Source organism: Cherax quadricarinatus, chromosome 72 (genome assembly GCF_038502225.1).
Source record: "Cherax quadricarinatus isolate ZL_2023a chromosome 72, ASM3850222v1, whole genome shotgun sequence".
In the NCBI taxonomy this organism is placed as follows: domain Eukaryota; kingdom Metazoa; phylum Arthropoda; class Malacostraca; order Decapoda; family Parastacidae; genus Cherax; species Cherax quadricarinatus.
In genome coordinates, this window is record NC_091363.1 from 194,932 (window position 1) to 218,975 (window position 24,044).

Genomic DNA, 24,044 nt, shown 5'->3' on the forward strand with positions numbered 1-24,044 from the left:
TCATTAATAAGATATCTTGACATGTCACATAGGTTATTATACTGTCTGTCTCTGTATTCCTCAATAAGTGGACAATTAAGCACATAGTGTTCAAGAGAGTGACCATATGCCTGATCACATAATTTACATTTAGTTTGATCATCATCTGTGTGTCTCCCAAACTGCCAGAAGTACTTGTAACCAAGCCTAAGCCTGGCCACTACAACATCAGTCAGTCTGTTCACATTGCAAGTTGCTCCATAAACATACTTATCTACGTTCATGTTATCATAGTGGGTTATAGATCTACTCAGGCTTCTAACTGCATTCCTATAACAATCATTTTCATTATTTACTTCTCTCCTAATATTATTCCTAATGCTAGACACAGTTATACCAAAGTTATATTCTACATTCTCCTTCTCGATGCTCTTCTTGGCTAACATATCAACTTTATCATGAAGGAGTAATCAAATGTGTGATGGGATCCATAGCAATTGTACATTAATTCCTTTGTCCCTAATTTTTGAGTATCTATACCTGGCTTCCCCAATGAGCATGTTGTTGGAGTCATTATATGAGTCAAGAGCCTTCAATGATGACATAGAATCAGTAATGATGATAGAGTCAAGCTCAGTGTCATAGGTTAGCTTTAGCGCCATTAGGATTGCAAACAATTCAGTTTGCAGTGTAGACGCCCAGTTGTTAATTCTTATGCCTAACTCAACAAATTTATTATCGTTCTTAACTAGGGAGGTGGCAACAAGAGCAGATGCAGCCCTGCCAGAAGACTCCTGTTTAGATCCATCAGTGTATATAACTTGTGATAACTTGTTACTACCAGCTAGGTGAGAAATTTCTTCTTGAGCAGTTGCTCTAACAAGAGATTTAAGGAAGGGATTACTAGCAATGAGCTTCTTGGGAGGGACTTGTAGGTATGTGATATTAAATGAACACATCTTCCATGGAGGGGTGAAATGCTCTTGTTTCCTACAGTGATACAGTTCATGTAGGTTATAAAACTTAATGCAATTGCACGTTTTCACAATCCATTTAGATCTGTGTGTATTTACCTCTAGACACTTGGTAAGATTCACTGTGACAGTGTCTGGTTCGTTTCTCAACATTCTAATACCGAGTACAGTGTTAATTTCAACAATCCTATCACTGATACTAGAAATACCAAGCTCCTTCCTCATGTTAAGAACTTTTGTAGATCTGGGACAGCCAAGAATAATCCTGAGAGCTTCATTTTGCATTAACTCCAAGGGTCGGAGAGAACTTTCTCTAGCTAATATCAACATGGGAGCAGCATAATCAATTAAGGACCTAACATAGGCTATGTACATCATTCTCACGATTCTCACATTTGCACCATAGTTGGGATTGTAGCCAGCAACAGCTTTGAGAGCATTTAGCCTAGCTTTACATTTCTTGTTTAGTTGTGGTATAGTGGATTTGTTAAAGGGTACATCTACACCAAAATATCTGTAAGTTTTAACGTAGCTAATGATTTCACCCTGCAAATAGATGGGTGGGGGATGTCGTTTGCTTGTTAATATCTTAGTTTTAGAGGAAGATATTATGAGGCCTAGTCGATTACAAATTGCTTGAACTTCATTAAGAATGGTATTCATCTTCTTATGCCCTGTTGTATGGATCATGATATCATCAGCATAGCTTATAGCTATATGTTTAGGTGAGGCAGGTAGAGCATTTAGGAGAGCATTAATCAGAATATTAAATAGCATGGGACTAAGAACTCCTCCCTGCGGTGTACCTAAAGACATTTCTTTAGAATCACTTCTGAAGCCTTGGTAAAGGACAGAGGATACTCTATTTGACAGGTATCCTATTATCCAGCAGAGTAAGCTACCACCAATATTCATTTTGGCTAATTCATGTAGTATAACGGTTCTGTTTGCAATATCAAATGCAGATTTTAGATCAAGAAAAGTGGTAAAACTAGTAGAGTTGTGTGCAGTGAGAAAGGTGGAAATACAGTTCTGCACACTTTTACCTTTCATGAACCCATAGAGGTAGGGGGAAAGTTGATCTCTGATTCTGTAGTACAGTCTGTTAAGCATCATTCTTTCAAAAGTTTTACAAAGACAACTAGTTAAGGAGATCGGCCTAAATGTATCAGGCTGTTGGGGCTTAGGGATAGGCATAATGAGACTATTGGTCCAGGAAGTAGGAAGAACGCCCTCAATGTAACTGAGATTATACAGTGCCAACAAAGGGTTATCAGGCACGTGCCTTAGAGTTCTGAGAATATCATAGGTTATACCATCCTCTCCAGGAGCAGTTGATCGACCTTTGGTTAATGCATTATCTAATTCATACTCAGTAAAGAGGCAATCACTCTCATCAATATTTTGGCTCATAAAATTAATCAGTTTCAACATTTCTTCAGAAGTACTCTCTAAATTTTTTCTAATATGAGATGGAAGGCTTTCATGCCTGGATGTTTTGGACCAGCCATTTATGAGGTCATTTGCTTTTTCAAGAGGAAAGGGATGAGCAACATTGCCAGCCTTTTTCCTGGTTATTTTATTTATACCTTTCCAAGCCAAACTCAAAGGGGTGGACCTATTTAATCCACTAACAAACTGTTCCCATTCCTGTTGCCTAAGTTCTTCCTTTCTATTCCTTGCATTTGTTAGTGCAGCTTGGAACGTTCTGAGCAGGTCTGGGGTTCTACATTCACGGTATGCTTTACCAATCCTCCTAGCTGCATGTGTTAGATTGCGCAGCTGTGGATCATTATAGTATTTACATTGGTTTTTATTGTTATTTATAGTGGAGGGTTTTTGTTTCCTATTCCTGCCCACTTGATCTGTGAGAACACTCTCAATAGTGGTAATTAAATCATCATTAAATTTTTGTGTGCCAATGGGCTCGTAATTCTTATACCATTCATCCAAGTGGTTAATAAAGTTGTCTCTGTGTTCTGGTTTGAGAATAAGTTTCCTCCTTCTGTATTTAGCTCCTTGATTGCTGGAGATGTGATCAAGATTGACAGTTGTTAGTCTTGGGAAGTGATCAGATAGAAGATCATCAACTATGACAGAGTCATGCATCGTATATGATGTATTAAATCCAAGACACAGATCTAGTATGCCACCATATATGTGAGTAGGCTCAGTAGTGCCCACAATTCGAACATTATCATGCTCATTTAGCAATCTCACTAGTTTAGTTCCATTGGTGTTTGTTATAGACCCACCAATATTCTTATGTCTGGCATTAAAATCTCCAAGAATGATGGTAGGTTCACTATTGATGCGATCTGGTAAAGCATCAGGTCGAAGCTGGTTCGCTGGGGCATAGAGATTAAAAATGTTTATGGAAAAATCGCCTGCATATACTTTGACACCATGATACTGCATGTTAACTCGACTCTGCAAGGAAAGGAGTGAATGTGGCAAGCTCTTTCTGACATACATCACACAACAGTTGGTTGACCTTAGGTTATAAGCTGCATATCCAGGCAAGTTTGGTGGAGGTGCTCCATCTTTCAATCTACATTCCTGCAAACAGATGACATCAATATTCTTGGTTGCACTAATATGATGTAAGTCAGGCAACCGCTTCCTGATGGAAGCAATGTTCCATGAAAAGATTTGTAATGTATCCATTGTAGTGAGTTATTACAATCTCTTGCTCATAAGATGGTAAAACTATTATGCTTTGACTACAGTGTGCAGATACTTAAGAGCAAATAGCATAGTTTGTACGTCTTTATCTTCAGGACCTTTATTTTTAAGCATTTTTCGGCATTTTGGCAGCCAGTGATAAGGCAATTTTTGAAGGCAAGAGTTATGGGCTTCTTTCTCACAAATTGCTGGAAGCTGAACGGAGATTGCTGCATTTTTGACATCATCACCATGCTCAAGATCATCATCCTGATTACATATATTTATTAAACTTGTCAGGATCTGTTCAAAATGCTCAATTTTTTTCTGGAAAGTTGTTATAATATGAGGAAGGTCAGGCGAATCCAATGCCTCTCCGGAGGATGGCACTTCTGGGTTAGTGCTTTCTTTAACACCTATCACCTTAACAGGTACCATGGTTACATTAGTGTTCTCTGTTTCATCATTCATTGCAGGTAGGTCCTGTGCATCTGACTCATCTCCAATTTCCAGAACAAACTTTATCACTATTAGTTTGTGTATACACTTTGTTTACACAAACAATACAGAACAAATGTTTATTACTATTGTTCCATAATATATATACATATGTACAGGTTGGAGAGAGGGGGTAAAGGAGGTTTTGTGTGCGAGGGGCTTGGACTTCTAGCAGGCATGCGTGAGCGTGTTTGATAGGAGTGAATGGAGACAAATGGTTTTTAATACTTGACGTGCTGTTGGAGTGTGAGCAAAGTAACATTTATGAAGGGGTTCAGGGAAACCGGCAGGCCGGACTTGAGTCCTGGAGATGGGAAGTACAGTGCCTGCACTCTGAAGGAGGGGTGTTAATGTTGCAGTTCAAAAACTGTAGTGTAAAGCACCCTTCTGGCAAGACAGTGATGGAGTGAATGATGGTGAAAGTTTTTCTTTTTCGGGCCACCCTGCCTTGGTGGGAATCGGCCAGTGTGATAATAATAATAATAAAAAATATGTACAGTCACTGAACACATTCCTAGAACTGCTGCAGCTTGTGGAACTCTTTGAAACATGGGTATATGCAGAGGGGCACTTTACACTCCTCACACATAAAACGAGTGTCTCTGCGTGTTTGTGGGCGTTTTGTGGTATGTGTACATACATAACACCTCTTCTGAGCATTTTTCTTGGCAGTAGTAGGAGGCAGTTGTATGGGGTAGTGATCACCAGGCCTGAAACGAGATGGCGTGTGTTGGTAATTTTGTGGGCGCTGGTCTATTGTAGGCGTTGCTCCTTGGTACTTTGTGATTATTTGTCTGATTACTGACAAACAAAATTCACCATATTTTGGTGTTTTGTTGGTCTTCAACTTGTATATGTTATAAGCATTTAGCATAGAGATATCAACAAGATGGAAAAAAAGTTTTATATACCACTTATAACTCTTGCATACACAATCTGCAAACCCAATCTGCATGTCACATTTGTCCACTAACCCATTCTAAAGCTGCAGGCTTTAGAATGGGTTCATTGGTCTCTCTGTTGTGCCTGCCACTGTGTGCCATTTCGTTTGGGTGAACTGATGTCAACAATGTGACATCACGTTTGTCATGCCACTGAAATGCCATGATGTCATTGGCAGCAAAGGCTTGCACCTCACCTCTGCGAGTGCCAGCGTCAAACCTTGGCATATGTTTACGATTACCACGCACTGTGCCACACACGTCTGTCAAGTTCACTCGCAAGAAATCACTGAGTAAGGGGCTTGTGTACCAGTTATCAGTAAATAACATATGCCCCTTACCAAGATATGGTTCCATCATTGTTCGAACCACATCACCAGAGATACCCAATAACTTCATGGTATCTCTCAAAGTATTACTGCCAGTGTACACAATGATATCCAAAACTAGACCACTTCTGCAATCACACAGTACAAATAACTTTATACCAAAGCATTTTCTCTTGCTTGGTATATATTGCTTGAATGAGAGTCTTCCTTTGAATAAAATCAAGGACTCATCAATAACAAGCTTCCTGAAGGGATAAAAATACATGCAGCACTTTTGTTTCATGTACATAAACACATTTCTGATCTTATATAACCTGTCGGTTCTGTCAGGCCTGGTTTTCTCTGAAAAGTGTAACATACATAACAGTATCAGGAAACGATTGACGCCTATAATGTCACTAAAACCTGGAGTTGAAATCAGGCATTCTGTTGCCCAGTATGTGGTGATAGTGTGCTTATACACATGTGGCATAAGCATTATTGTGGCAAAAAAAGGTACATCTCTGCCACAGTTGTCTCTTCCACTGGTGTAGCCGTGATTTTGGTGAGAGAATTGTATTTGCCATGGTGTAATCATAGTATGTGTTTGTTTCCCTGACAATGATGTCCATCAGGGGTTCATCGAAGAATAACTCAAAGCAGTCCAGTTCACTAGCATTGTTCCCAAGTGGACATGATGGCTTTATTCCACTTTGTGCTTCATCAAAGTCATGGGGACTGGGAACAAACTCATCACCGTCCTGCCAATCCCAGATGCGGTCTGCTGGTGGGTTCTGGATATTGTACCGTGGTTGTGGTTGTGCAGGTTGTGGGAGTGTGGGGTCGGGTGAGGCTGGTTGTTGTGCAGAGTCAGCAGCGTGGGTAGTAGCGTGGCCCGCTGCTGGTGCCACATGGGCCGTGCCACCATCACTATCACCACCACTGCCTTCTCCCTCACTTGCATCATTCATACCCATTGTAACAATATCGTCATCTTCACTATCAGGTCGTGGTGTAGGGCCACGGGATGTGCTCCCAGAGTTTCTCCTTCCCCTTGGAACAGCATATGAAACACTACCAGACCGCATGCTACGTCGCACATACTGCCGCTTCACTGGGGAATATTCACCCTCACTGTCACTAGAACTGCTTTCAATGACCTTGAAATCACTATCACTATCACATTCACTGCTAACATCTGGGTGTTGTACACGACCAAATAGTTTCCTCTTTCATCCTGGTACAGGCGAACGTGAACGTGAACAAGCCGGCCCAGCACCAGAGGTGGAAGGTTGTGGGTCATCTGGGTTTTCATCACTAATTACGTTATCCTGGGCACTTTTTCCGGTCACACTCACTTCAGAACCCTGGAATTCACTGTCACTGACATTTTCATCGCTGTTAGAGCTATCACTTTGGAACAAAAGACCTCCAATCCGCCGAGGAGTGAGGAACTTCTTACCGAGAGGCATGGTGAAAATGGACTAACAAGATGGCGTTCCCACAATGCACCTCTGGGTCCCAGATTTTTTTCACAGGGTGCACACTGACCACTGAGACCCATTCTCTCTCATGTAGGCCTACCAGGCCTTTCCCGCTTGATTTGAAGCCGCTAGAATTTGTTCATATAAATACGTGAGAAACAGTGGCGCCTAAGACGTATTTATACAGCGTAAACAGTCAAAGGGTTAATCCGTTCCAGAAACCCAAAAATATTCACAAAAAAATACATTTTATAGAAATTGCAGGTCTCCCTCAACATTCGCGAGGGTTAGGGGATCAAGAGCCTCGCGAATGTTGAAAAACCGTGAATGTTTGGTGCCCCAATATATTGTAGGGAAATATAATACAATACTGCTTCCTTAACTTGCTGAACCATGAACAATCATAAAATACATGAAAACGTCGTAAATTGTACTAAATATATACATGTTATGCTTTAATAACATGTATGTTATTAAATACCACAGACTCCACCACTGCCTCCACCACTTCCCCAACCACTGCGAGTCCCTACTACCCTCCCTCCGACCCCCGCAACTGGCAGCCAGCCCTCCCACCACTCAGTGTGGTGAGTGTTTTGTTTGTTCATTATTTGCTATTAAACTACAGTATAAATAATGTAAACCCATTCATGACTGCATATTGGAATGGCTATTCGGACAGGTATTGGATGGTGACATCATGTGTTTAGTCTTGAACACAGCAAAGAATCAAACATTTCTGCTACTGCTAATAATAACAATAGTAATAATAATAATAATAATAATAATAATAATAATAATATTAATAATACGATATAATTGAAGAAGGAAGTTGTACAAAAATACGAGGGAGTGGTTGACACATCGTCAGTGTGGCTTTGTTTATGCTGGAGTGAGTATTAGTCTCCCTGCTCTTCCAAACATTTCACAATAATTCAGCGGTTGAGGCAGTGGTATTTAATAACATATATGTTATAAATAATAATAGTACATTAATAACATGTATTATTATTATTAATAACATGTATGTTATTAAATACCACTGCCTCAATCGCTTCCTCACCAGCTGCCTCACCCACTGCCTCAGTCGCTGCTTCAACAGTTACCTCAATCGCTGCCCCAACAGCTACCTCAACAGCTGCCTCAATCGCTTCCTCAACAGCTGCCTCACCCACTGCCTCAATCGCTGCATCAACAGCTGCCTCAGTGACCACTGCCTCAATCGCTGCCTCAACAGCTGCCTCAATTGCTGCCTCAACAGCTGCCTCAATCGCTGCCTCAACAGCTGCCTCAATTGCTGCCTCAACAGCTGCCTCAATCGCTGCCTCAAAAGCTGCCTCAATCGCTGCCTCAATCGCTGCCTCAACAGCTGCCTCAACCACTGCCTCTACCACTCCAGTCGCACTCAATCTACAAGCACCAAACAATGAATTATTGTGAAATGTTTGGAAGAGCAGGGAGACTAATGCTCACTCCAGCATAAACAAAGCCACACTGACGATGTGTCAACCACTCCCTCGTATTTTTGTACAACTTCCTTCTTCAATTATATCATATTTATTATTATTATTATTATTATTATTATTATTATTATTATTATTATTATTATTATTGCTATTGTTATTATTAGCAGTAGCAGAAATGTTTGATTCTTTGCTGTGTTCAAGAGTAAACACATGTCACCGTCCAATACCTGTCCGAATAACCATTCCAATATGCAGTCATGAATGGGTTTACATTATTTATACTGCAGTTTAATAGCAAATAATGAACAAACAAAACACTCACCACACTGAGTGTTGGGAGGGCTGGCTGCCAGTTGCAGGGGTCGGAGGGAGGGTAGTAGGGACTCGCAGGTGGCGGGAAACTTGAATATGATTTGGCGGCTGGGAATTTGGCGGTTGGGAATTCGCGAATGTGTGAAGCCCGCGAAAGCTGAAAACGTGAATGTTGAGAGAGACCTGTACATTACACAGTGGACTCTCGGTTATCGGCCATAATCCGTTCCAGAAGGTCGGCCGATACCCGAAATGGCCGAAGACTGAATTAATATTTCCCATAAGAATTAATGGAAATACAATTAATACATTCCAGACAAAAATATTCACAAAAAAATAATTTTTTTTAAACAATTATGTAAGTTTTACATACCTTTATTGAAGGCTAATGCTGGCTTCTGGAAGATAGGGAAGAGGAAAGAGGGAGGAGTTAGTGTTTGGAAGGGGAATCCCCCTCCATACCCCTCAAGGAAGGTTCCTTGATGTTGGTGAGGGGCTCTTGATTTAGGGAATTGGATCTGTGCTCCAGTTCCCCGAATTAAACCTGAATGCCTTCCACATCCCCCCCCCCAGGCGCTGTATAATCCTCCGGGTTTAGCGCTTCCCCCTTGATTATAATAATAATAATAATAATCCCCCTCCATAAAGACTTTAGGTAGCAAAGCCTTTTCTGGGGTTACTTCCCTTCTTTGTCTTTTAACCCTTTGAGGGTTTTCGTCGTACTAGTACGTCTTACGCGTAGGGGTTTTTGACGTACTAGTACTCATAAATTCTAGCGGCCTCAAATCTAGTGGGAGAAAGCTGGTAGGCCTTCGTATGAAAGAATGGGTCTATGTGGTCAGTGTGCACAGTCTAAAAAAAATCCTGCAGCACACAATGCATAAGGAGAAAAAAAAACTTTGACCATTTTTTTTTTAATAAATCAGCGACTTTGCAGTGTATTTTCGTATGGTATTTATTGTTGTATTCTAGTTTTCTTGATCTCATTTTATAGAATGGAAGACATATTACAGAAATTGAGATGATTTTGACTGGTTTTACAAAGAAAGGTGCCTTGAAATTGAGCTCAAAGTAGCAGAAATGTTCGATTTTTACCAAACTTCAAAAGTAAACAAATCGTGCCAAGCGTGCAATACACGTCAACTGGTGAGTCTAATATTCTTTCACAAGTGCACCAATAATATTTATACCATTTTTTACACTAATGCAGTAGTCTGCATAACAGTAAATCTTATATTTTCTGTGAAAATAAAAATTCAAAGTGGAAAGCAAAAGAATATAAGAGGGGCCTTGAGACGTGACTAATGACTAGAGGAAATGTCATTTTAGTGCCAGGAATGTCTTTCTTGTTTATTCTGGACCCTATTCGGAAATTGGCATCTTTTGAAATTTGTGTGAAATTGGCAAAATTGCTAAATTCTGACCACTGTACTGGATAGTTGAATTTCATAAATGAGTGTTTTCTTGCACCCATTCGATAGAAAAAATGGAGTTCTAGCGAAATATTCATGTTTTTTGTCGACTAGTACAGTGAAATTGGCCGAAAATGGGGCTCAAAGTGGGCAAAATCGCCGATGCGTAAACATCGCCGAGACCGCTAACTTTGCAAGAGCATAATTCCGTAAGTTTTCTATCAAATTTCAAACTTTTGGTGTCTTTATGATCGGGAAAAGATTCTCTATCTTTTCATAAGAGAAAATAATTTTTTTTTTTTTTAAATTTGGCCGACCCTGAGAACGAGTTTCGGAGAGGGCCTGTCGACCCTCAAAGGGTTAATGCTACTAGGACCAGCTTGAGAGTCACTGGACCCCTGCCTCACAACAAATCTGTCCATAGAGGTCTGTCTCTGGCATCTCTCTAAGATTTCCCTGAAGTGGGACAGGGTTTTGTCACTGAACATGTTGCAGATATGGCTGAGTCAGGGTGGTGTTTCTATACAAAAGCTTGCACCCTAGTCCACATTGCACACACCTCTTTAATCTGACATTTACTGCTACAGTGCATTCATTACTAACCTTAAAATATTTGTAGTCTTAATGTAGGGCAAGAGGTGAGTAGTATTTATTTGTAGGAAGTCAGTGTAGGTAGCAGTAGATGTAGGTACAGTACACGTATGTAGCCTCCCCCCGGGCTACACTACACAGCTATATTACAATACACAGCCATATTATTACACTACACAGCCATATTATTACCATGTTCATTGAGTTTAATCATTTCTAACAACTACCTTTAGATTCCATCTTAAACAAAGGGAGAAGTAATGAATAATTCATGCCAAGAATTGTAAACAAATGCATATGAAGGGTGGTTACTGCACCAGTCGCCAGATTCACAGTTTTCTCTAACGCTGCACAAGAGAAAATGTAATGTTTACTCTCCATCCCACTCTCCACTTGATAACATATAAACATTGCATGTTTATATGCTACATATGTAATGTGTTTCTTATACAGTGGAACCTCAAAAATTGAATGTATCACATATCGAACCTTTCGAAAATAGGACCATTTATTCGGACAAACTGTGTCCCTATTATCGAACGCGCCCCTATTTTCGGACTGCTGGGTATGGAACCTGTCTGCTGCCTGCTCTGTCCGCGTCTCCGCGCAGGCGCCGTGAGCAGTGTAGCTTTGTTTATGCTTGAGTGAACACTAACCTGCGCTCTCATTCACGCATTTACGATTATTTCGTTGTGTTTAGTGCTTATGGGACTGTGAAATAAGCTGCCATGGGCCCAAAGAAACTTGCTAGTGGTACCCCTGTGGTAAAGAAAGTGAGAAACACCATAGATGCGAAGAAGGAAATAATATAGAAGTATGAGAGTGGTGTGAGACTTGTTGAGCTTGCCAGGATGTATGGGAAAAACAAGTCGACCATCGGTTCTATCCTGTCAAAGAAAGAACAAATCAAGGAAGCTGATGTTAATATGCTAACCAAAAAAAGACCACAAATAGTTGAAGAGGTTGAGAAGTTGTTGCTGGTGTGGATCAAGGATAAAGAGATTGCAGGTGATAGTGTTTCAGAGACGATTATTTGCGAAAAGGCAAGGAAGCTGCATGCCGATCTGGTACAGAAAACTCCTGGAACCAGTGCTGATAGTGAATCTAAGGCCAGCAGAGGCTAGTTTGACAGATTTAAGAAGCATAGTGGCATACACAATGTTGTAAGACATGGTGAGGCAGCCAGTTCAGATAAACGGGTGGCTGAGAAGTTTGTACAGGAGTTTAAGGGGTACATAGACAGTGAAGAATTGAAACCTGAACAAGTGTTTAATTGTGACGAAACAAGCTTGTTTTGGAAGAAAATGCCAAAAAGGACCTTCATCACACAGGAGGAAAAGGCACTGCCAGGACACAAGCCTATGAAAGACAGGCTTACTCTTTTGTTCTGTGCTAATGCTAGTGGTGATTTTAAAGTGAAGCCTTTACTTGTGTATCATTCAGAAAATCCCAGTGTGTTTAAGAAAAGCCCAGCTCACCCTCTGCCTGCTGTGGACTTTATTGTGGCATTGGGGAACACCCTGGGGTTGGAGGTGAGTGGTGAGGATGTGGAAGAGTTGGAGGACCACAGGGAAGAGCTAACCACTGAAGAGCTACAAGAGCTTCATCTGGAGCAGTATCAGACCACAGTTGAGGAACTTGCTTCAGAGGAGGAGGAAGAGGGAGTGAATGACATCCGTATCCGCATCCGTGGAACATCCACACAAATTATTACATCCGCATCCGTGTCCGCATCCTTATTTTTCCTAAATGAGATATCCGCATCCGAAATCACGTTTCAATATACATCCGCATTTGCATCCGCACCAAAGAGGATGTGGCAGATATTATAACCTAAATTATAGAGTTTGCATGTTTATTTCCCAACAGTAGACCTGTTGCCCCATACTAGGCAGGTCCTTCACAAATCCAACCCACTAACAGAATAAACGCTACCTAAGTAATAAGACTAGACAATGGAAATATAAACACATATGCAGTATAATGTGATCCTTTATTGACGTTTCGCCCACACGGCTTTTTCAAGTCACAAACAGATCTGTTTGTGACTTGAATAAGCCCACTGTGTGGGCAAAACGTTGTCAATAAAGGATCACATTATACTGCATGTGTGTTTATATTTCCATTGTGTCGATATTTTATACCATTTCCAAGCCTAGACAATTCCATTTACTCACGTGCACGTCCCGCTCAAATCCAACCCCTCTCCCTCATGCACTTATCCAACCTAAATTTGAAACTACCCAAGGTAGTTTCAGATTTAGGTAATTTCGATAACCCTGGTGGCCTGGTGGTTAACGCTCTCGCTTCACACGGCGAGGGCCTGGGTTCGATTCCCAGCCAGAGTAGAAACATTGGGCGTGTTTCTTTCCACCTGTTGTCTATGTTCCCCATCAGTAAAATGGGTACCTGGGTGTTAGTCGACTGGTGTGGGTCGCATCCTGGAACACTGACCTATTTGCCCGACATGCTCAGCATAACAAGTGGCTTTCTATGTAGTAGTATGTCATTGTTGTCAGCTAGGGCTGTATGCCTTGTACATGTACTTGTAGTAAATAAAGATTATTATTATTATTATTATTATTATTATTATTATTATTATTATTATTATTATTATTATTATTATTATTATTATTCAAAGATTAAGGAGATTTGTGCCAAGTGGAATGATGTCCAAATGTTTGTGCAGAAGCACTACCCTGAGCAAGCTAAAACAAGCCATCTTTGCAACAAGTTCAGTGACAGAACCAGTGTGGCTAAATATGCATGTAAACCTCTGAATAAACCTGTACCATGGTTTAAGGGAGTCATTGCCAGAATGTAAGACTAGATGACAGCATTGTTTTCTACTACTATTACTACCACTATTATGACTTACTACCACTACTATGACTATTACTACCACTGCTATTCCACTCCCACTAATATTCCACCACCACTAATATTCAACTACTGTTACTTCTGCCATCACCACTGCTGCTGCCTCTGTTCTTCTCCCTTCTCCCAATCTGTCTTTTGGCTTTCTCTTATTTTTTCTCTCAGCTGTGACTTGACAGTGGTCCAGAAGAGACCAAAATATCATCCAAAGTTTCCTCTCCTGTGTATGAGTTATTTGTTAATGACACTATGCTTACAAATTATTTTTCAAAAAAGTTAATATATCCATTGGTTTATTCATTTCAGCCACATGAGAATAGCATGCCAAACTGTGAGCAGTTGTACAAAGACTTTCAGGTATCATGGGAGGTGTTTGGTGACCAGATCACCATGGAACTTGCTGCACAAGTTGGTAAGGATGGCAGCTTTCATTTCACCTTACTTGCAGTGTTTTAATTGTTTCCTGTTTATTTTAACAAGCTTTGTATTTTATTAATCATTTTTTTCTATGAAAATGATCTGCAAGTCTACATTTTTCATTAATATTAGCTTTAATTTGTATTCAAAATACCTCTCATTATAAATTCAGCCTAATCCACTTATTTACAAGTCCTGCTTAAAATAATTGTTATGGAAAATTTGTGATGAATGAAGTACCCAGTCATAATGTTCTTAATCATTCTATAGATATTTTAAGCTACTCTTTGCTTTGCAGGAGAGAATGATTATGTAGCTTTTGGCATGAGTGGATCACAAACTAAGCCAGAGATGATTGGAGGAGATGTTGTGGTGTCGTTTATGGAGGGTTACTTAGGAAATCTCATAGACTACAACATGTCTTCATACATGCCAGTAAGGATATAGGAATGAAAGTGATATATGCCTAAGCAAAATGTTTGTCTTTAGTAGAAAAAAGAATAGATGTATTGTACGATACTGATATATGGAGAAATACAGTGGACCCCCGGTTAACGATATTTTTTCAGACCCCCAAACATACACATACAAACGCACTTACATAAATACACTTACATAATTGGTCGCATTGGGAGGTGATCGTTAAGCGGGGGTCCACTGTATTGATTTTGTTTATTTTTACACACAAACAACTTCTCCCTAAGGTACCATGATGCAAAGAAGAAAACACATTCATAGTACACAGTAGGGATGTATCAGACATCTGTATCCGCATCCGCGGAACATCCGCACAAATTATTACATCCGCATCCGTGTCCGCATCCTTATTTTTCCTAAATGAGATATCCGCATCCGAAATCACGTTTCAATATACATCCGCATTTGCATCCGCACCAAACAAAGAGGATGTGGCAGATATTATAACCTAAATTATAGAGCTTGCATGTTTATTTCCCAACAGTAGACCTGTTGCCCCATACTAGGCAGGTCCTTCACAAATCCAACCCACTAACAGAATAAACGCTACCTAAGCAATAAGACTAGACAATGGAAATTTATTTATTTATTTATTTATTTATTTATTTAAAAATTTGAGCACACATACAGAGGTACAAAAAATACAGATAAGAGCAGCATGCCAAAGCCACTTATACTATGCATAGCATTACGGGCTGGCTTAAAATTAACTTAAGATTAACTAAGCAATGATGAAATCAGTGATAAAACATTAATGTAAACAGATTACTATAAAGCACAAGTGAGTATTACAAAGACAGGTCATATGGTTGTATGCATTGTTGTACATTCAGTAGAATGGAGTATTCTGTTAGGTAGTGTATTTAAAAAATAATAAAGTTAGATTGGGTTTTAGGTTTAACATTTATGTGATATAATTGTGAGAAACATTTAAGATATACAATTTATAAGGTTCAGTTATTCAGTATTTATTTGGTTTTGGGTGAGTAAGTGATCTTTGAGAAGAGACTTGAATTTATAAACAGGTAGTGTTTCTTTTATATTTACAGGTAATGAATTCCAGATTTTAGGGCCTTTTATGTGCATTGAGTTTTTGCATAGTGTGAGATGGACACGAGGAACATCAAAGAGTGATCTGTGCCTTGTGTTATGGTCATGTGTTCTGTTGAGGTTGGCAAGGAGATGTTTGAGGGGAGGGTTAATATCAGAGTTAAGTGTTCTATGTATGTAATAGGTGCAGTAATAAGTATGGATGTTTTGTATGGTGAGTAGGTTTAGTGTATTGAATATTGGTGGAGTGTGCTGGCTATAGTGAGAATTTGTTATCATTCTAACTGCAGCCTTTTGTTGGGTAATTAGTGGTCTGAGATGGTTACTTGTTGTTGAGCCCCATGCACAAATTCCATAGGTGAGATAGGGGTAAATAAGAGAGTGATATAGGGCCAGGAGGGCTGACTGTGGAGCATAGTACCGTATCTTCGATAGTATGCCTACAGTCTTGGAAATTTTCTTAGAAATTTGTTGTATATGTGTATGAAATTTGAGTCTATTATCAAGGTGGATTCCTAAGAATTTTCCCTCTGTTAGCTTTGTGATAGGTGATCCGTTTATCATTATGTTAAGAGGGACATCTGTAGCTCTGTTACCAAACTGAATGAAGTAGGTTTTGTCAATGTTTAGTGTAAGTTTGTTAGTCCTCATCCAGGTAGATATTTTCTGTAATTCGGTATATACAGTATTGGCTAGCGTGACTGGGCTCGGGTGGGAGAAGACGTATGTAGTGTCATCTGCAAATAGTGTGGGTTTGAGTAATTGCGAAGCATTTGGTAGGTCATTTATGTATAGGAGAAAGAGAAGAGGGCCAAGGACACTTCCCTGTGGGACACCAACTGTAATTGGTTGTGCAGAAGAGTTTGCCCCATTTGCATACACATATTGGCTTCTGTTGCTGAGGCATGACTTGAGGTAGTTGAGGGAGTGCCCTCTTATACCATAGTGTGACAATTTTACGTGGAGCAAGTCATGGTCAACTGTATCAAAAGCTTTACGTAAGTCAATGAAGATCCCCAGTGGGACTTCTTTTTTCTCTATTGCAGTGTATATATGTTCTAGCATGTGTATAATAGCATCATTAGTATTTTTATTAGGCCTGAATCCAAATTGGCAGGGGTTGAGTATGTTTTGGGAGATAAGGTAGGAGTAGATTCGTTTATGAATTAATTTTTCGAAGATTTTTGAGAGAGGGTGTAAGTTGGATATTGGCCTATAGTTATTCAACTCTGTTTGGTCTCCTCCTTTGTGGATCGGGGTGACCCTTGCTATTTTGAGTACTGTAGGGATGGTGGAGGATTCAATGGATTTGTTAAAGAGTGTTGCAATGATTGGTGATAGCACTTGTGACACTTTTTTGTATATAAAGGGTGGTAAGGTATTTAAATCTCCTGCCTTGTTTTTTAGTGTGTTGATAATAAGGGAGACTTCGTATGGGTTAGTCGGAGCTAGGAACAGTGTGTTCGGGTAGTTGCCGGTGAGGTAGTCATTTGGTGGGGTATCTGAGCTTGGGATTTTATTGGCAAGGTTTTGTCCTATAGTGGAGAAGAAATCATTGAGTCTGTTTGCTGTTTCTGTTGGTGGGAGTTGGGGTTCATCTGATTTTGCTAATTTTATTTCGCTATTTCGTGATATCTTTTTTGTTCCTAGAATTTCTGATAGGGTTTTCCAGGTCTTTTTTATATCACCTCGTAAGTTGGATAATCTGTTCTCATAATACAATTTTTTTGCCCTTCTTATCAGGCTGGTTAGGATTGACGAGTAACGTTTTGTTTGGTCTCTGGTTATGTAACCCATTCTGTACTGTTTTTCATATTGGTGTTTTGTATTTATGGATTTGAGAATGCTGGGTGTTAGCCAGGGACTGTTCAGTCTCTTAGCTGTCATCTGTTTAGTTTTTTTAGGGCAGTGCTTGTTATAGAGGTATTGGGTCTTTTTTAGAAAATTATTAATACATTCGTCAATATCTGTATAGATTTCTAGCTCAGTGTGCCAGTCAATGTTTGCTACTGCTGTTGTGAAGTTATTAATGGCTGCCTCATTGTGAAGTCTGAAGGTGACTTTAGTAGTGTCTTGGGGTAATTTACCAAGAGTTGTTATGAGGAAAGTAGGGTAGTGGTCTGTGGTATTATCTGTAATTATGCCTGATTTTAAAGGGGATATGGTGTTGGTCCAGATGTGGTCAAGTAGGGAAACACTAGTCTCTGTAACTCTTGTAGGTTTTGTTACTGTTGGTAGCAACATACAGTTACTCATTGTGTTTGTGAATTCAGTAATGTGTGGGTCCTGGTCTTGCAGGAGATTTATATTGAAGTCACCTGAGAGTAGTAAGTGATCTTTGTTCATGCGTGCATCAGTTATCATACTTCCTAGGTTTTGACTAAATTGGCTAATGTTTGACTGTGGAACTCTGTAGATGTTTATCTATGTGAGAGGTTTTTGTAGGTATTTGGATTTGAATTTGGCTATTATATATTCCCCATGTTCATCCCTTGTGCAAGTATTAGTGATACATTCTAGTTGGTCTGAGTAGTATATGGCTGTGCCACCCCCTTGTTGGTCTGGCCTACAGTTGTGTATGGCTGTGTAACCAGGAATGGCATAGACATCTGTACTATCAGGCTTTAGCCAGGTTTCAGTTAGTGTAATGATGGACATATTGGCATGTAAGAAATTTAGTAATGCTATGAGGTCATCGTAATGCTTGCTTAAAGATCTGATATTGTAGTTAAAGATAGTTATGTTGTTGTTGGCACTGAGAAGTGCCTTTGATTGTTCTGCAGTGTAGTAATTACAGTAACTGTTTGATTCATTTAAGTCATTAAATAAGAGGTTGGTATCAGGATCAATGCTTGTAATCATAAGATTTGTAGTGAATCTATAGTTAGAATTAAGTATAAAACAAAGTAAATAGTCTTAAGCTAAAAAATAGCACCTGAATTATTTAACAAATGTAAAATAATGAGCTAAGGTAGTTTTTTTTTTTTTTAAGCTAAAATAAAGGAGACAATATAAAAGGGACTAATACAAATAAAGTGATGATCAAATAACGGAGCTTGGGAATATGATAGTAGGTAGTACTATAAAGGTAATTCTTTAAAGTTAGAATTATAGTATAAAATAATAATATAAAAGGGACTAATATAAGTTGTGGTGAACAATAAAGTGGTAATCAAATAAATGAGCTTTGGAATATAATGGCAAAATTGTGAACTTATTCTACTTTAGCACCTGAGAATAGCACCTTGATTATTTTAACAATTGTGAATATATAAACTTGGATAGTTATATAAAGCTAAAATAAAGGAGAAAATATATAAGGGACTAAAATTAAGTAATGGTAAACAAAGTTAAATGGACAGGTGGTCACTATGAAATAATATTGGTTTAGGAGTAAGATCTGATTTGTAATATTAAATAAATTGAGCAGTTTTTTGCACAATAAAAGTAAAAAAAATGAGGTAGTTGGTACTAGCTAGCTAAAGATAGTTTTGGTACTTGCAAAAAAGTAATTGGAATATACACTAATTGCATACACAATGAAAAGTGACTAAAAAAACAAGTAGTGATAAACAAAATTAAATGGACAGGTAAGAATAATGAATATTATTAATTTGGAGTAAGATTTGACTTGTAATTTAAAATTATGAGCAATTAATAGCAGTAAGAAAGAAGTATAGAGTATTGGAGGTAGTTGGCATTAGCTAGTGATGAAAAATAATAAAAATAATAATGTACAATGTAATAGTAACGTACACTATATGCACCACACGTATATATGTATTAAGGGCACTTATCTGATCTGTTACAGAAATGTCAGCTTTTCTAAGGAAGGTAGAGAAATCGTGTTCGTTTGAGATGGTATATTGTTGTCCTGTTGATGTTTTCCTTACTAGTATTTTCCCATCTCGCATGAAACACTGATGTATTTTGTTTTCCTGTTTAAGTTTTCTCAGCCTGAACAGAAGGTTTTGAAGTTTTTTTGTTAGACACTCATTTATGTACACTCCATTTTTCATTGTAATTGCTGATTTAATTAGGTCCTTTCTTTTATCGTATGAATGAAGTCTGATCATTATACTGTGTTTACTTCCTGGTTTTCCTAACAAACGTGTTTCTTTGATTTCATTGTTTTGCACGATGACTTGTACGTGGTTCTGTATTATCCTGATAGCAGTTTCTTTGCACTGTGCTTGTGTTATGTCACTAGGAATGTGTGGACTGTTTATTATTACTGCATCAGACAACTTATCTTGTTCAGTTTTGTCGTCTTGGAAATCAAGGTATTCATTTAGTCGAGTGTGCATGTTCTGATTCCAGTCCTTGATTGCTTCTTCAACCTTCATATTTATTGTTGTTATTTGCTCAGTGTGACTGGCTATAGCTGCTTTTAGAGTATTTTCTGTGTCAACACTTCCCGATGTAATCTTCTCTTCAAGGTTTTGGATCTTATTCTCGAGGTTGGTTATCTTGGATTCTTTTCGCTCGAGTGTTGCTTTGATATCTTTGATTTCATTTTCTAGAGCAACAATGTAGTCCTTGATATTGTCAGGAATAATCATACCTGAGTTATCATGGGTGAATCCTTTGAAGGGAGTGGAGTTGGAGGGGGAGTCAGCCATGTTTGCTGTTGTTGTTGTTGTTGTTCCTTGGGTGGCGGCGGTGAGGGGGGTTGATGATACACTGGCATCCTGCTGGGTAGACAAGTTGAGTTCTAGGGTCCTTGCTGTTATTCTTTTATTACTGGTGTTGTTTCTTCTGCGATATCCTTTCATAGTATCACTGAAGTAGATACTGTGTAGCAATGGAGGAGAAGGCTTGTTTTCTCGGAGCTTGGGTTAAGTGATTGTCTGGCAGCAGAGGCAGTGTTTGGGTTAGCAGGGCTGTCTTCCTTAGATCTTCTAATTTTGTCAAGATTTGGGTTACATTCTTAGTATTCTTGGGTCATGTTGTGGTCTACGTGGGTTCATGTAGTTGAACTTTCACTTAGGCCATCACAAGTTTTGATGAGCGATGTTTTTTTGAGAAAGAAGAGCTGGTAGGATACCGTTGCTGCCGCTGCAGCTGCCTCCGCTCCGCTATAAACACATATGCAGTATAATGTGATCCTTTATTGACAACGTTTCGCCCACACGTCTTTTTCAAGTCACAAACAGATCTGTTTGTGACTTGAATAAGCCCACTGTGTGGGCGAAACGTTGTCAATAAAGGATCACATTATACTGCATGTGTGTTTATATTTCCATTGTGTCGATATTTTATACCATTTATTTCCAAGCCTAGACAATTCCATTTACTCACGTGCATGTCCCGCTCAAATCCAACCCCTCTCCCTCATGCACTTATCCAACCTAAATTTGAAACTACCCAAGGTAGTTTCAGATTTAGGTAATTTCGATAACCCTACTAGGTAGACCGTTCCACTCATCAATTACCCTATTACTAAACCAATACTTTCCTATATCCTTTCTAAATCTAAACTTATCTAATTTGAATCCATTATTGCAGTTTGTATTTATCCAGCCTTGTATTTATCCAACCTAAATTTGAAACTATCCATATGTGTAAGTTCCACTGTGTGTGTGAGACTGTGTGACTGTGTGTGAGATTCACACACAGTCAGTCACACTGTGGAGGTGTATGAATGGAAAACAAGAATTAAAATAGGGGATGTAAATAACGTTTGATAAACATATTAGGTTGGATAAACACATGAGTGAGAGGTGTTGGATTGGAGTGGGACTTGCACATGAGTAAATAGAATTTTTTTTTTTTTCAACAAGTCGGCCGTCTCCCACCGAGGCAGGGTGACCCAAAAAAGAAAGTCCTCAAAAAGAAAATACTTTCATCATCATTCAACACTTTCCCCTCACTCACACAATCACTGTTTTTGCAGAGGTGCTCAGGACACAACAATTTAGAAGCATATACGTATAAAGATACACAACATATCCCTCCAAACTGCCAATATCCCAAACCCTTCCTTTAGAGTGCAGGCATTGTACTTCCCATTTCCAGGACTCAAGTCCGGCTATATAAAAATAACCGGTTTCCCTGAATCCCTTTACTAAATATTACCCTGCTCACACTCCAACAGATCGTCAGGTCCCAAATACCATTCATCTCCATTCACTCCTATCGAACACGCTCATGCATGCCTGCTGGAAGTCCAGGCTCCTCGCCCACAAAACCTCCCTTACCCCTTCCTTCCAACCTTTTTGAGGATGACCCCTACCCTGCCTTCCTTCTCCTACAGATTTAAATGCTCTCCATGTCATTCTACTTTGATCCATTCTCTCTAAATGACCAAACCACCTCAACAACCCCTCTTCAGCCCTCTGACTAATACTTTTATTAACTCCACACCTCCTAATTTCCACACTCCGAATTTTCTGCATAATATTTACACTGCACATTGCCCTTAGACAGGACATCTCCACTGCCTCCAACCGCCTCCTCGCTGCTGCATTCACAACCCAAGCTTCACACCCATATAAGAGTGTTGGTACTACTATACTTTCATACATTCCCTTCTTTGCCTCCATAGATAATGTTTTTTGACTCCACATATACCTCAACGCACCACTCATCTTTTTTCCCCCATCAGTTCTATGATTAACCTCATCCTTCATAAATCCATCCGCTGACACATCAACTCCCAAGTATCTGAAAACATTTTCTTCCATACTCCTCCCCAATTTGATATCCAATTTTTCTTTATCTAAATAGTTTGATACCCTCATCACCTTACTCTTTTCTATGTTCACTTTCAACTTTCTACCTTTACACACACTCCCAAACTCATCCACTAACCTTTGCAATTTTTCTTTAGAATCTCCCATAAGCACAGTATCATCAGCAAAAAGTAACTGTGTCAATTCCCATTTTGTATTTGATTCCCCATAATCTAATCCCACCCCTCTCCCAAACACTAGCATTTACTTCTTTTACAACCCCATCTATAAACAACCATGGTGACATTACACATCCCTGTCTAAGACCTACTTTTACCGGGAAGTAGTCTCCCTCTCTTCTACACACCCTAACCTGAGCCTCACTATCCTCATAAAAACTCTTTACAGCATTTAGTAACTTACCACCTATTCCATATACTTGCAACATCTGCCACATTGCTCCCCTATCCTATGCCTTTTCTAAATCCATAAATGCAATAAAAACTTCCCTACCTTTATCTAAATACTGTTCACATATATGCTTCAATGTAAACACTTGATCTACATATCCCCTACCCACTCTGAAACCTCCTTGCTCATCCGCAATCCTACATTCTGTCTTACCTCTAATTCTTTCAGTTATGACCCTACTGTACACTTTTCCTGGTATACTCAGTAAACTTATTCCTCTATAATTTTTACAATCTCTTTTGTCCCTCTTCCATTTATATAAAGGGACTATACATGCTCTCTGCCAATCCCTAGGTACCTTCCCCTCTTTCATACATTTATTAAACAAAAGTACCAACCACTCCAACACTATATCCCCCCTGCTTTTAACATTTCTGTCATGATCCCATCAGTTCCAGCTGCTTTACCCCCTTTCATTCTACGTAATGCCTCACGTACCTCCCCCACACTTACATTCTGCTCTTCTTCACTCCTGAAAGATGGTATACCTCCTCGGCCAGTGCGTGAAATTACCGCATCCCTTTCTTCCTCAACATTTAAAAGTTCCTCAAAATATTCTCGCCCTCTACCTAATACCTCCCTCTCCCCATCTACTAACTCCCCTACTCTGTTTTTAATTGACACATCCATACGTTCCCTAGGCTTTCTTAACTTGTTTAACTAGCTTCAAAATTTTTTATTTTCATTAAAATTTCTTGACAATGCCTCTCCCACTATCATCTGCTCTCCTTTTGCACTCTCTCACCACTCTCTTCACCTTTCTTTTACTCTCCATATGCTCTGCTCTTCTTATAACACTTCTGCTTTGTAAAAACCTCTCATAAGCTACCTTTTTCTCTTTTATCACACCCTTTACTTCATCATTCCACCAATCACTCCTCTTTCCTCCTGCACCCACCCTCCTATAGCCACAAACTTCTGCCCCACATTCTAATACTGCATTCTGAAAACTATTCCAACCCTCTTCAACCCCCCCCACTACTCATACTTGCACTAGCCCACCTTTCTGCCAATAGTTGCTTATATCTCACCCGAACTTCTTCCTCAGTTTATATACTTTCACCTCCCTCTTACTTCTTGTTGCCATTTTCCTTTTGTCCCATCTACCTCTTACTCTGACTGTAGCTACAACTAAATAATTTTATTAATTTGAATTTGAACATGATACAGAGAAGTACGAAGGAATACAGTTATTAAAGTGCAACATGCCAAAGCCCCTTGTATGTAGAGCATTATGGGCAGGCTTAAAGTTAACTTAAGGTTAACTAAGCAATGATATATTCAGTGGTAAAAACATTATTGTAAACAGATAACAATTTAGCACAAATGAGTATTACAAAGACAGGTCATATGGTCATTTACTGTGTTGCTGTGCATTCAATAGAATGGAGTATTCTGCTAGGTAATGTAATTAAAAGTTTGATTGGGTCACAGGTTAAACATTTATGA

At 39.2% G+C, this 24,044-nt stretch overlaps 1 protein-coding gene across 1 annotated transcript in view; it reads left to right on the top strand.

Moving 5' to 3' along the window:
* The window catches only part of knk (protein Skeletor knk), a 176,331-nt gene that overhangs the window by 89,048 nt on the left and 63,239 nt on the right, over positions 1 to 24,044 (top strand). The window contains exons 8-9 of the mRNA XM_070100241.1: positions 13,813 to 13,918; positions 14,222 to 14,358. Of these exons, the coding sequence (XP_069956342.1) occupies positions 13,813 to 13,918; positions 14,222 to 14,358 (243 nt within the window). The remainder of the gene's footprint in view (positions 1 to 13,812; positions 13,919 to 14,221; positions 14,359 to 24,044) is intronic.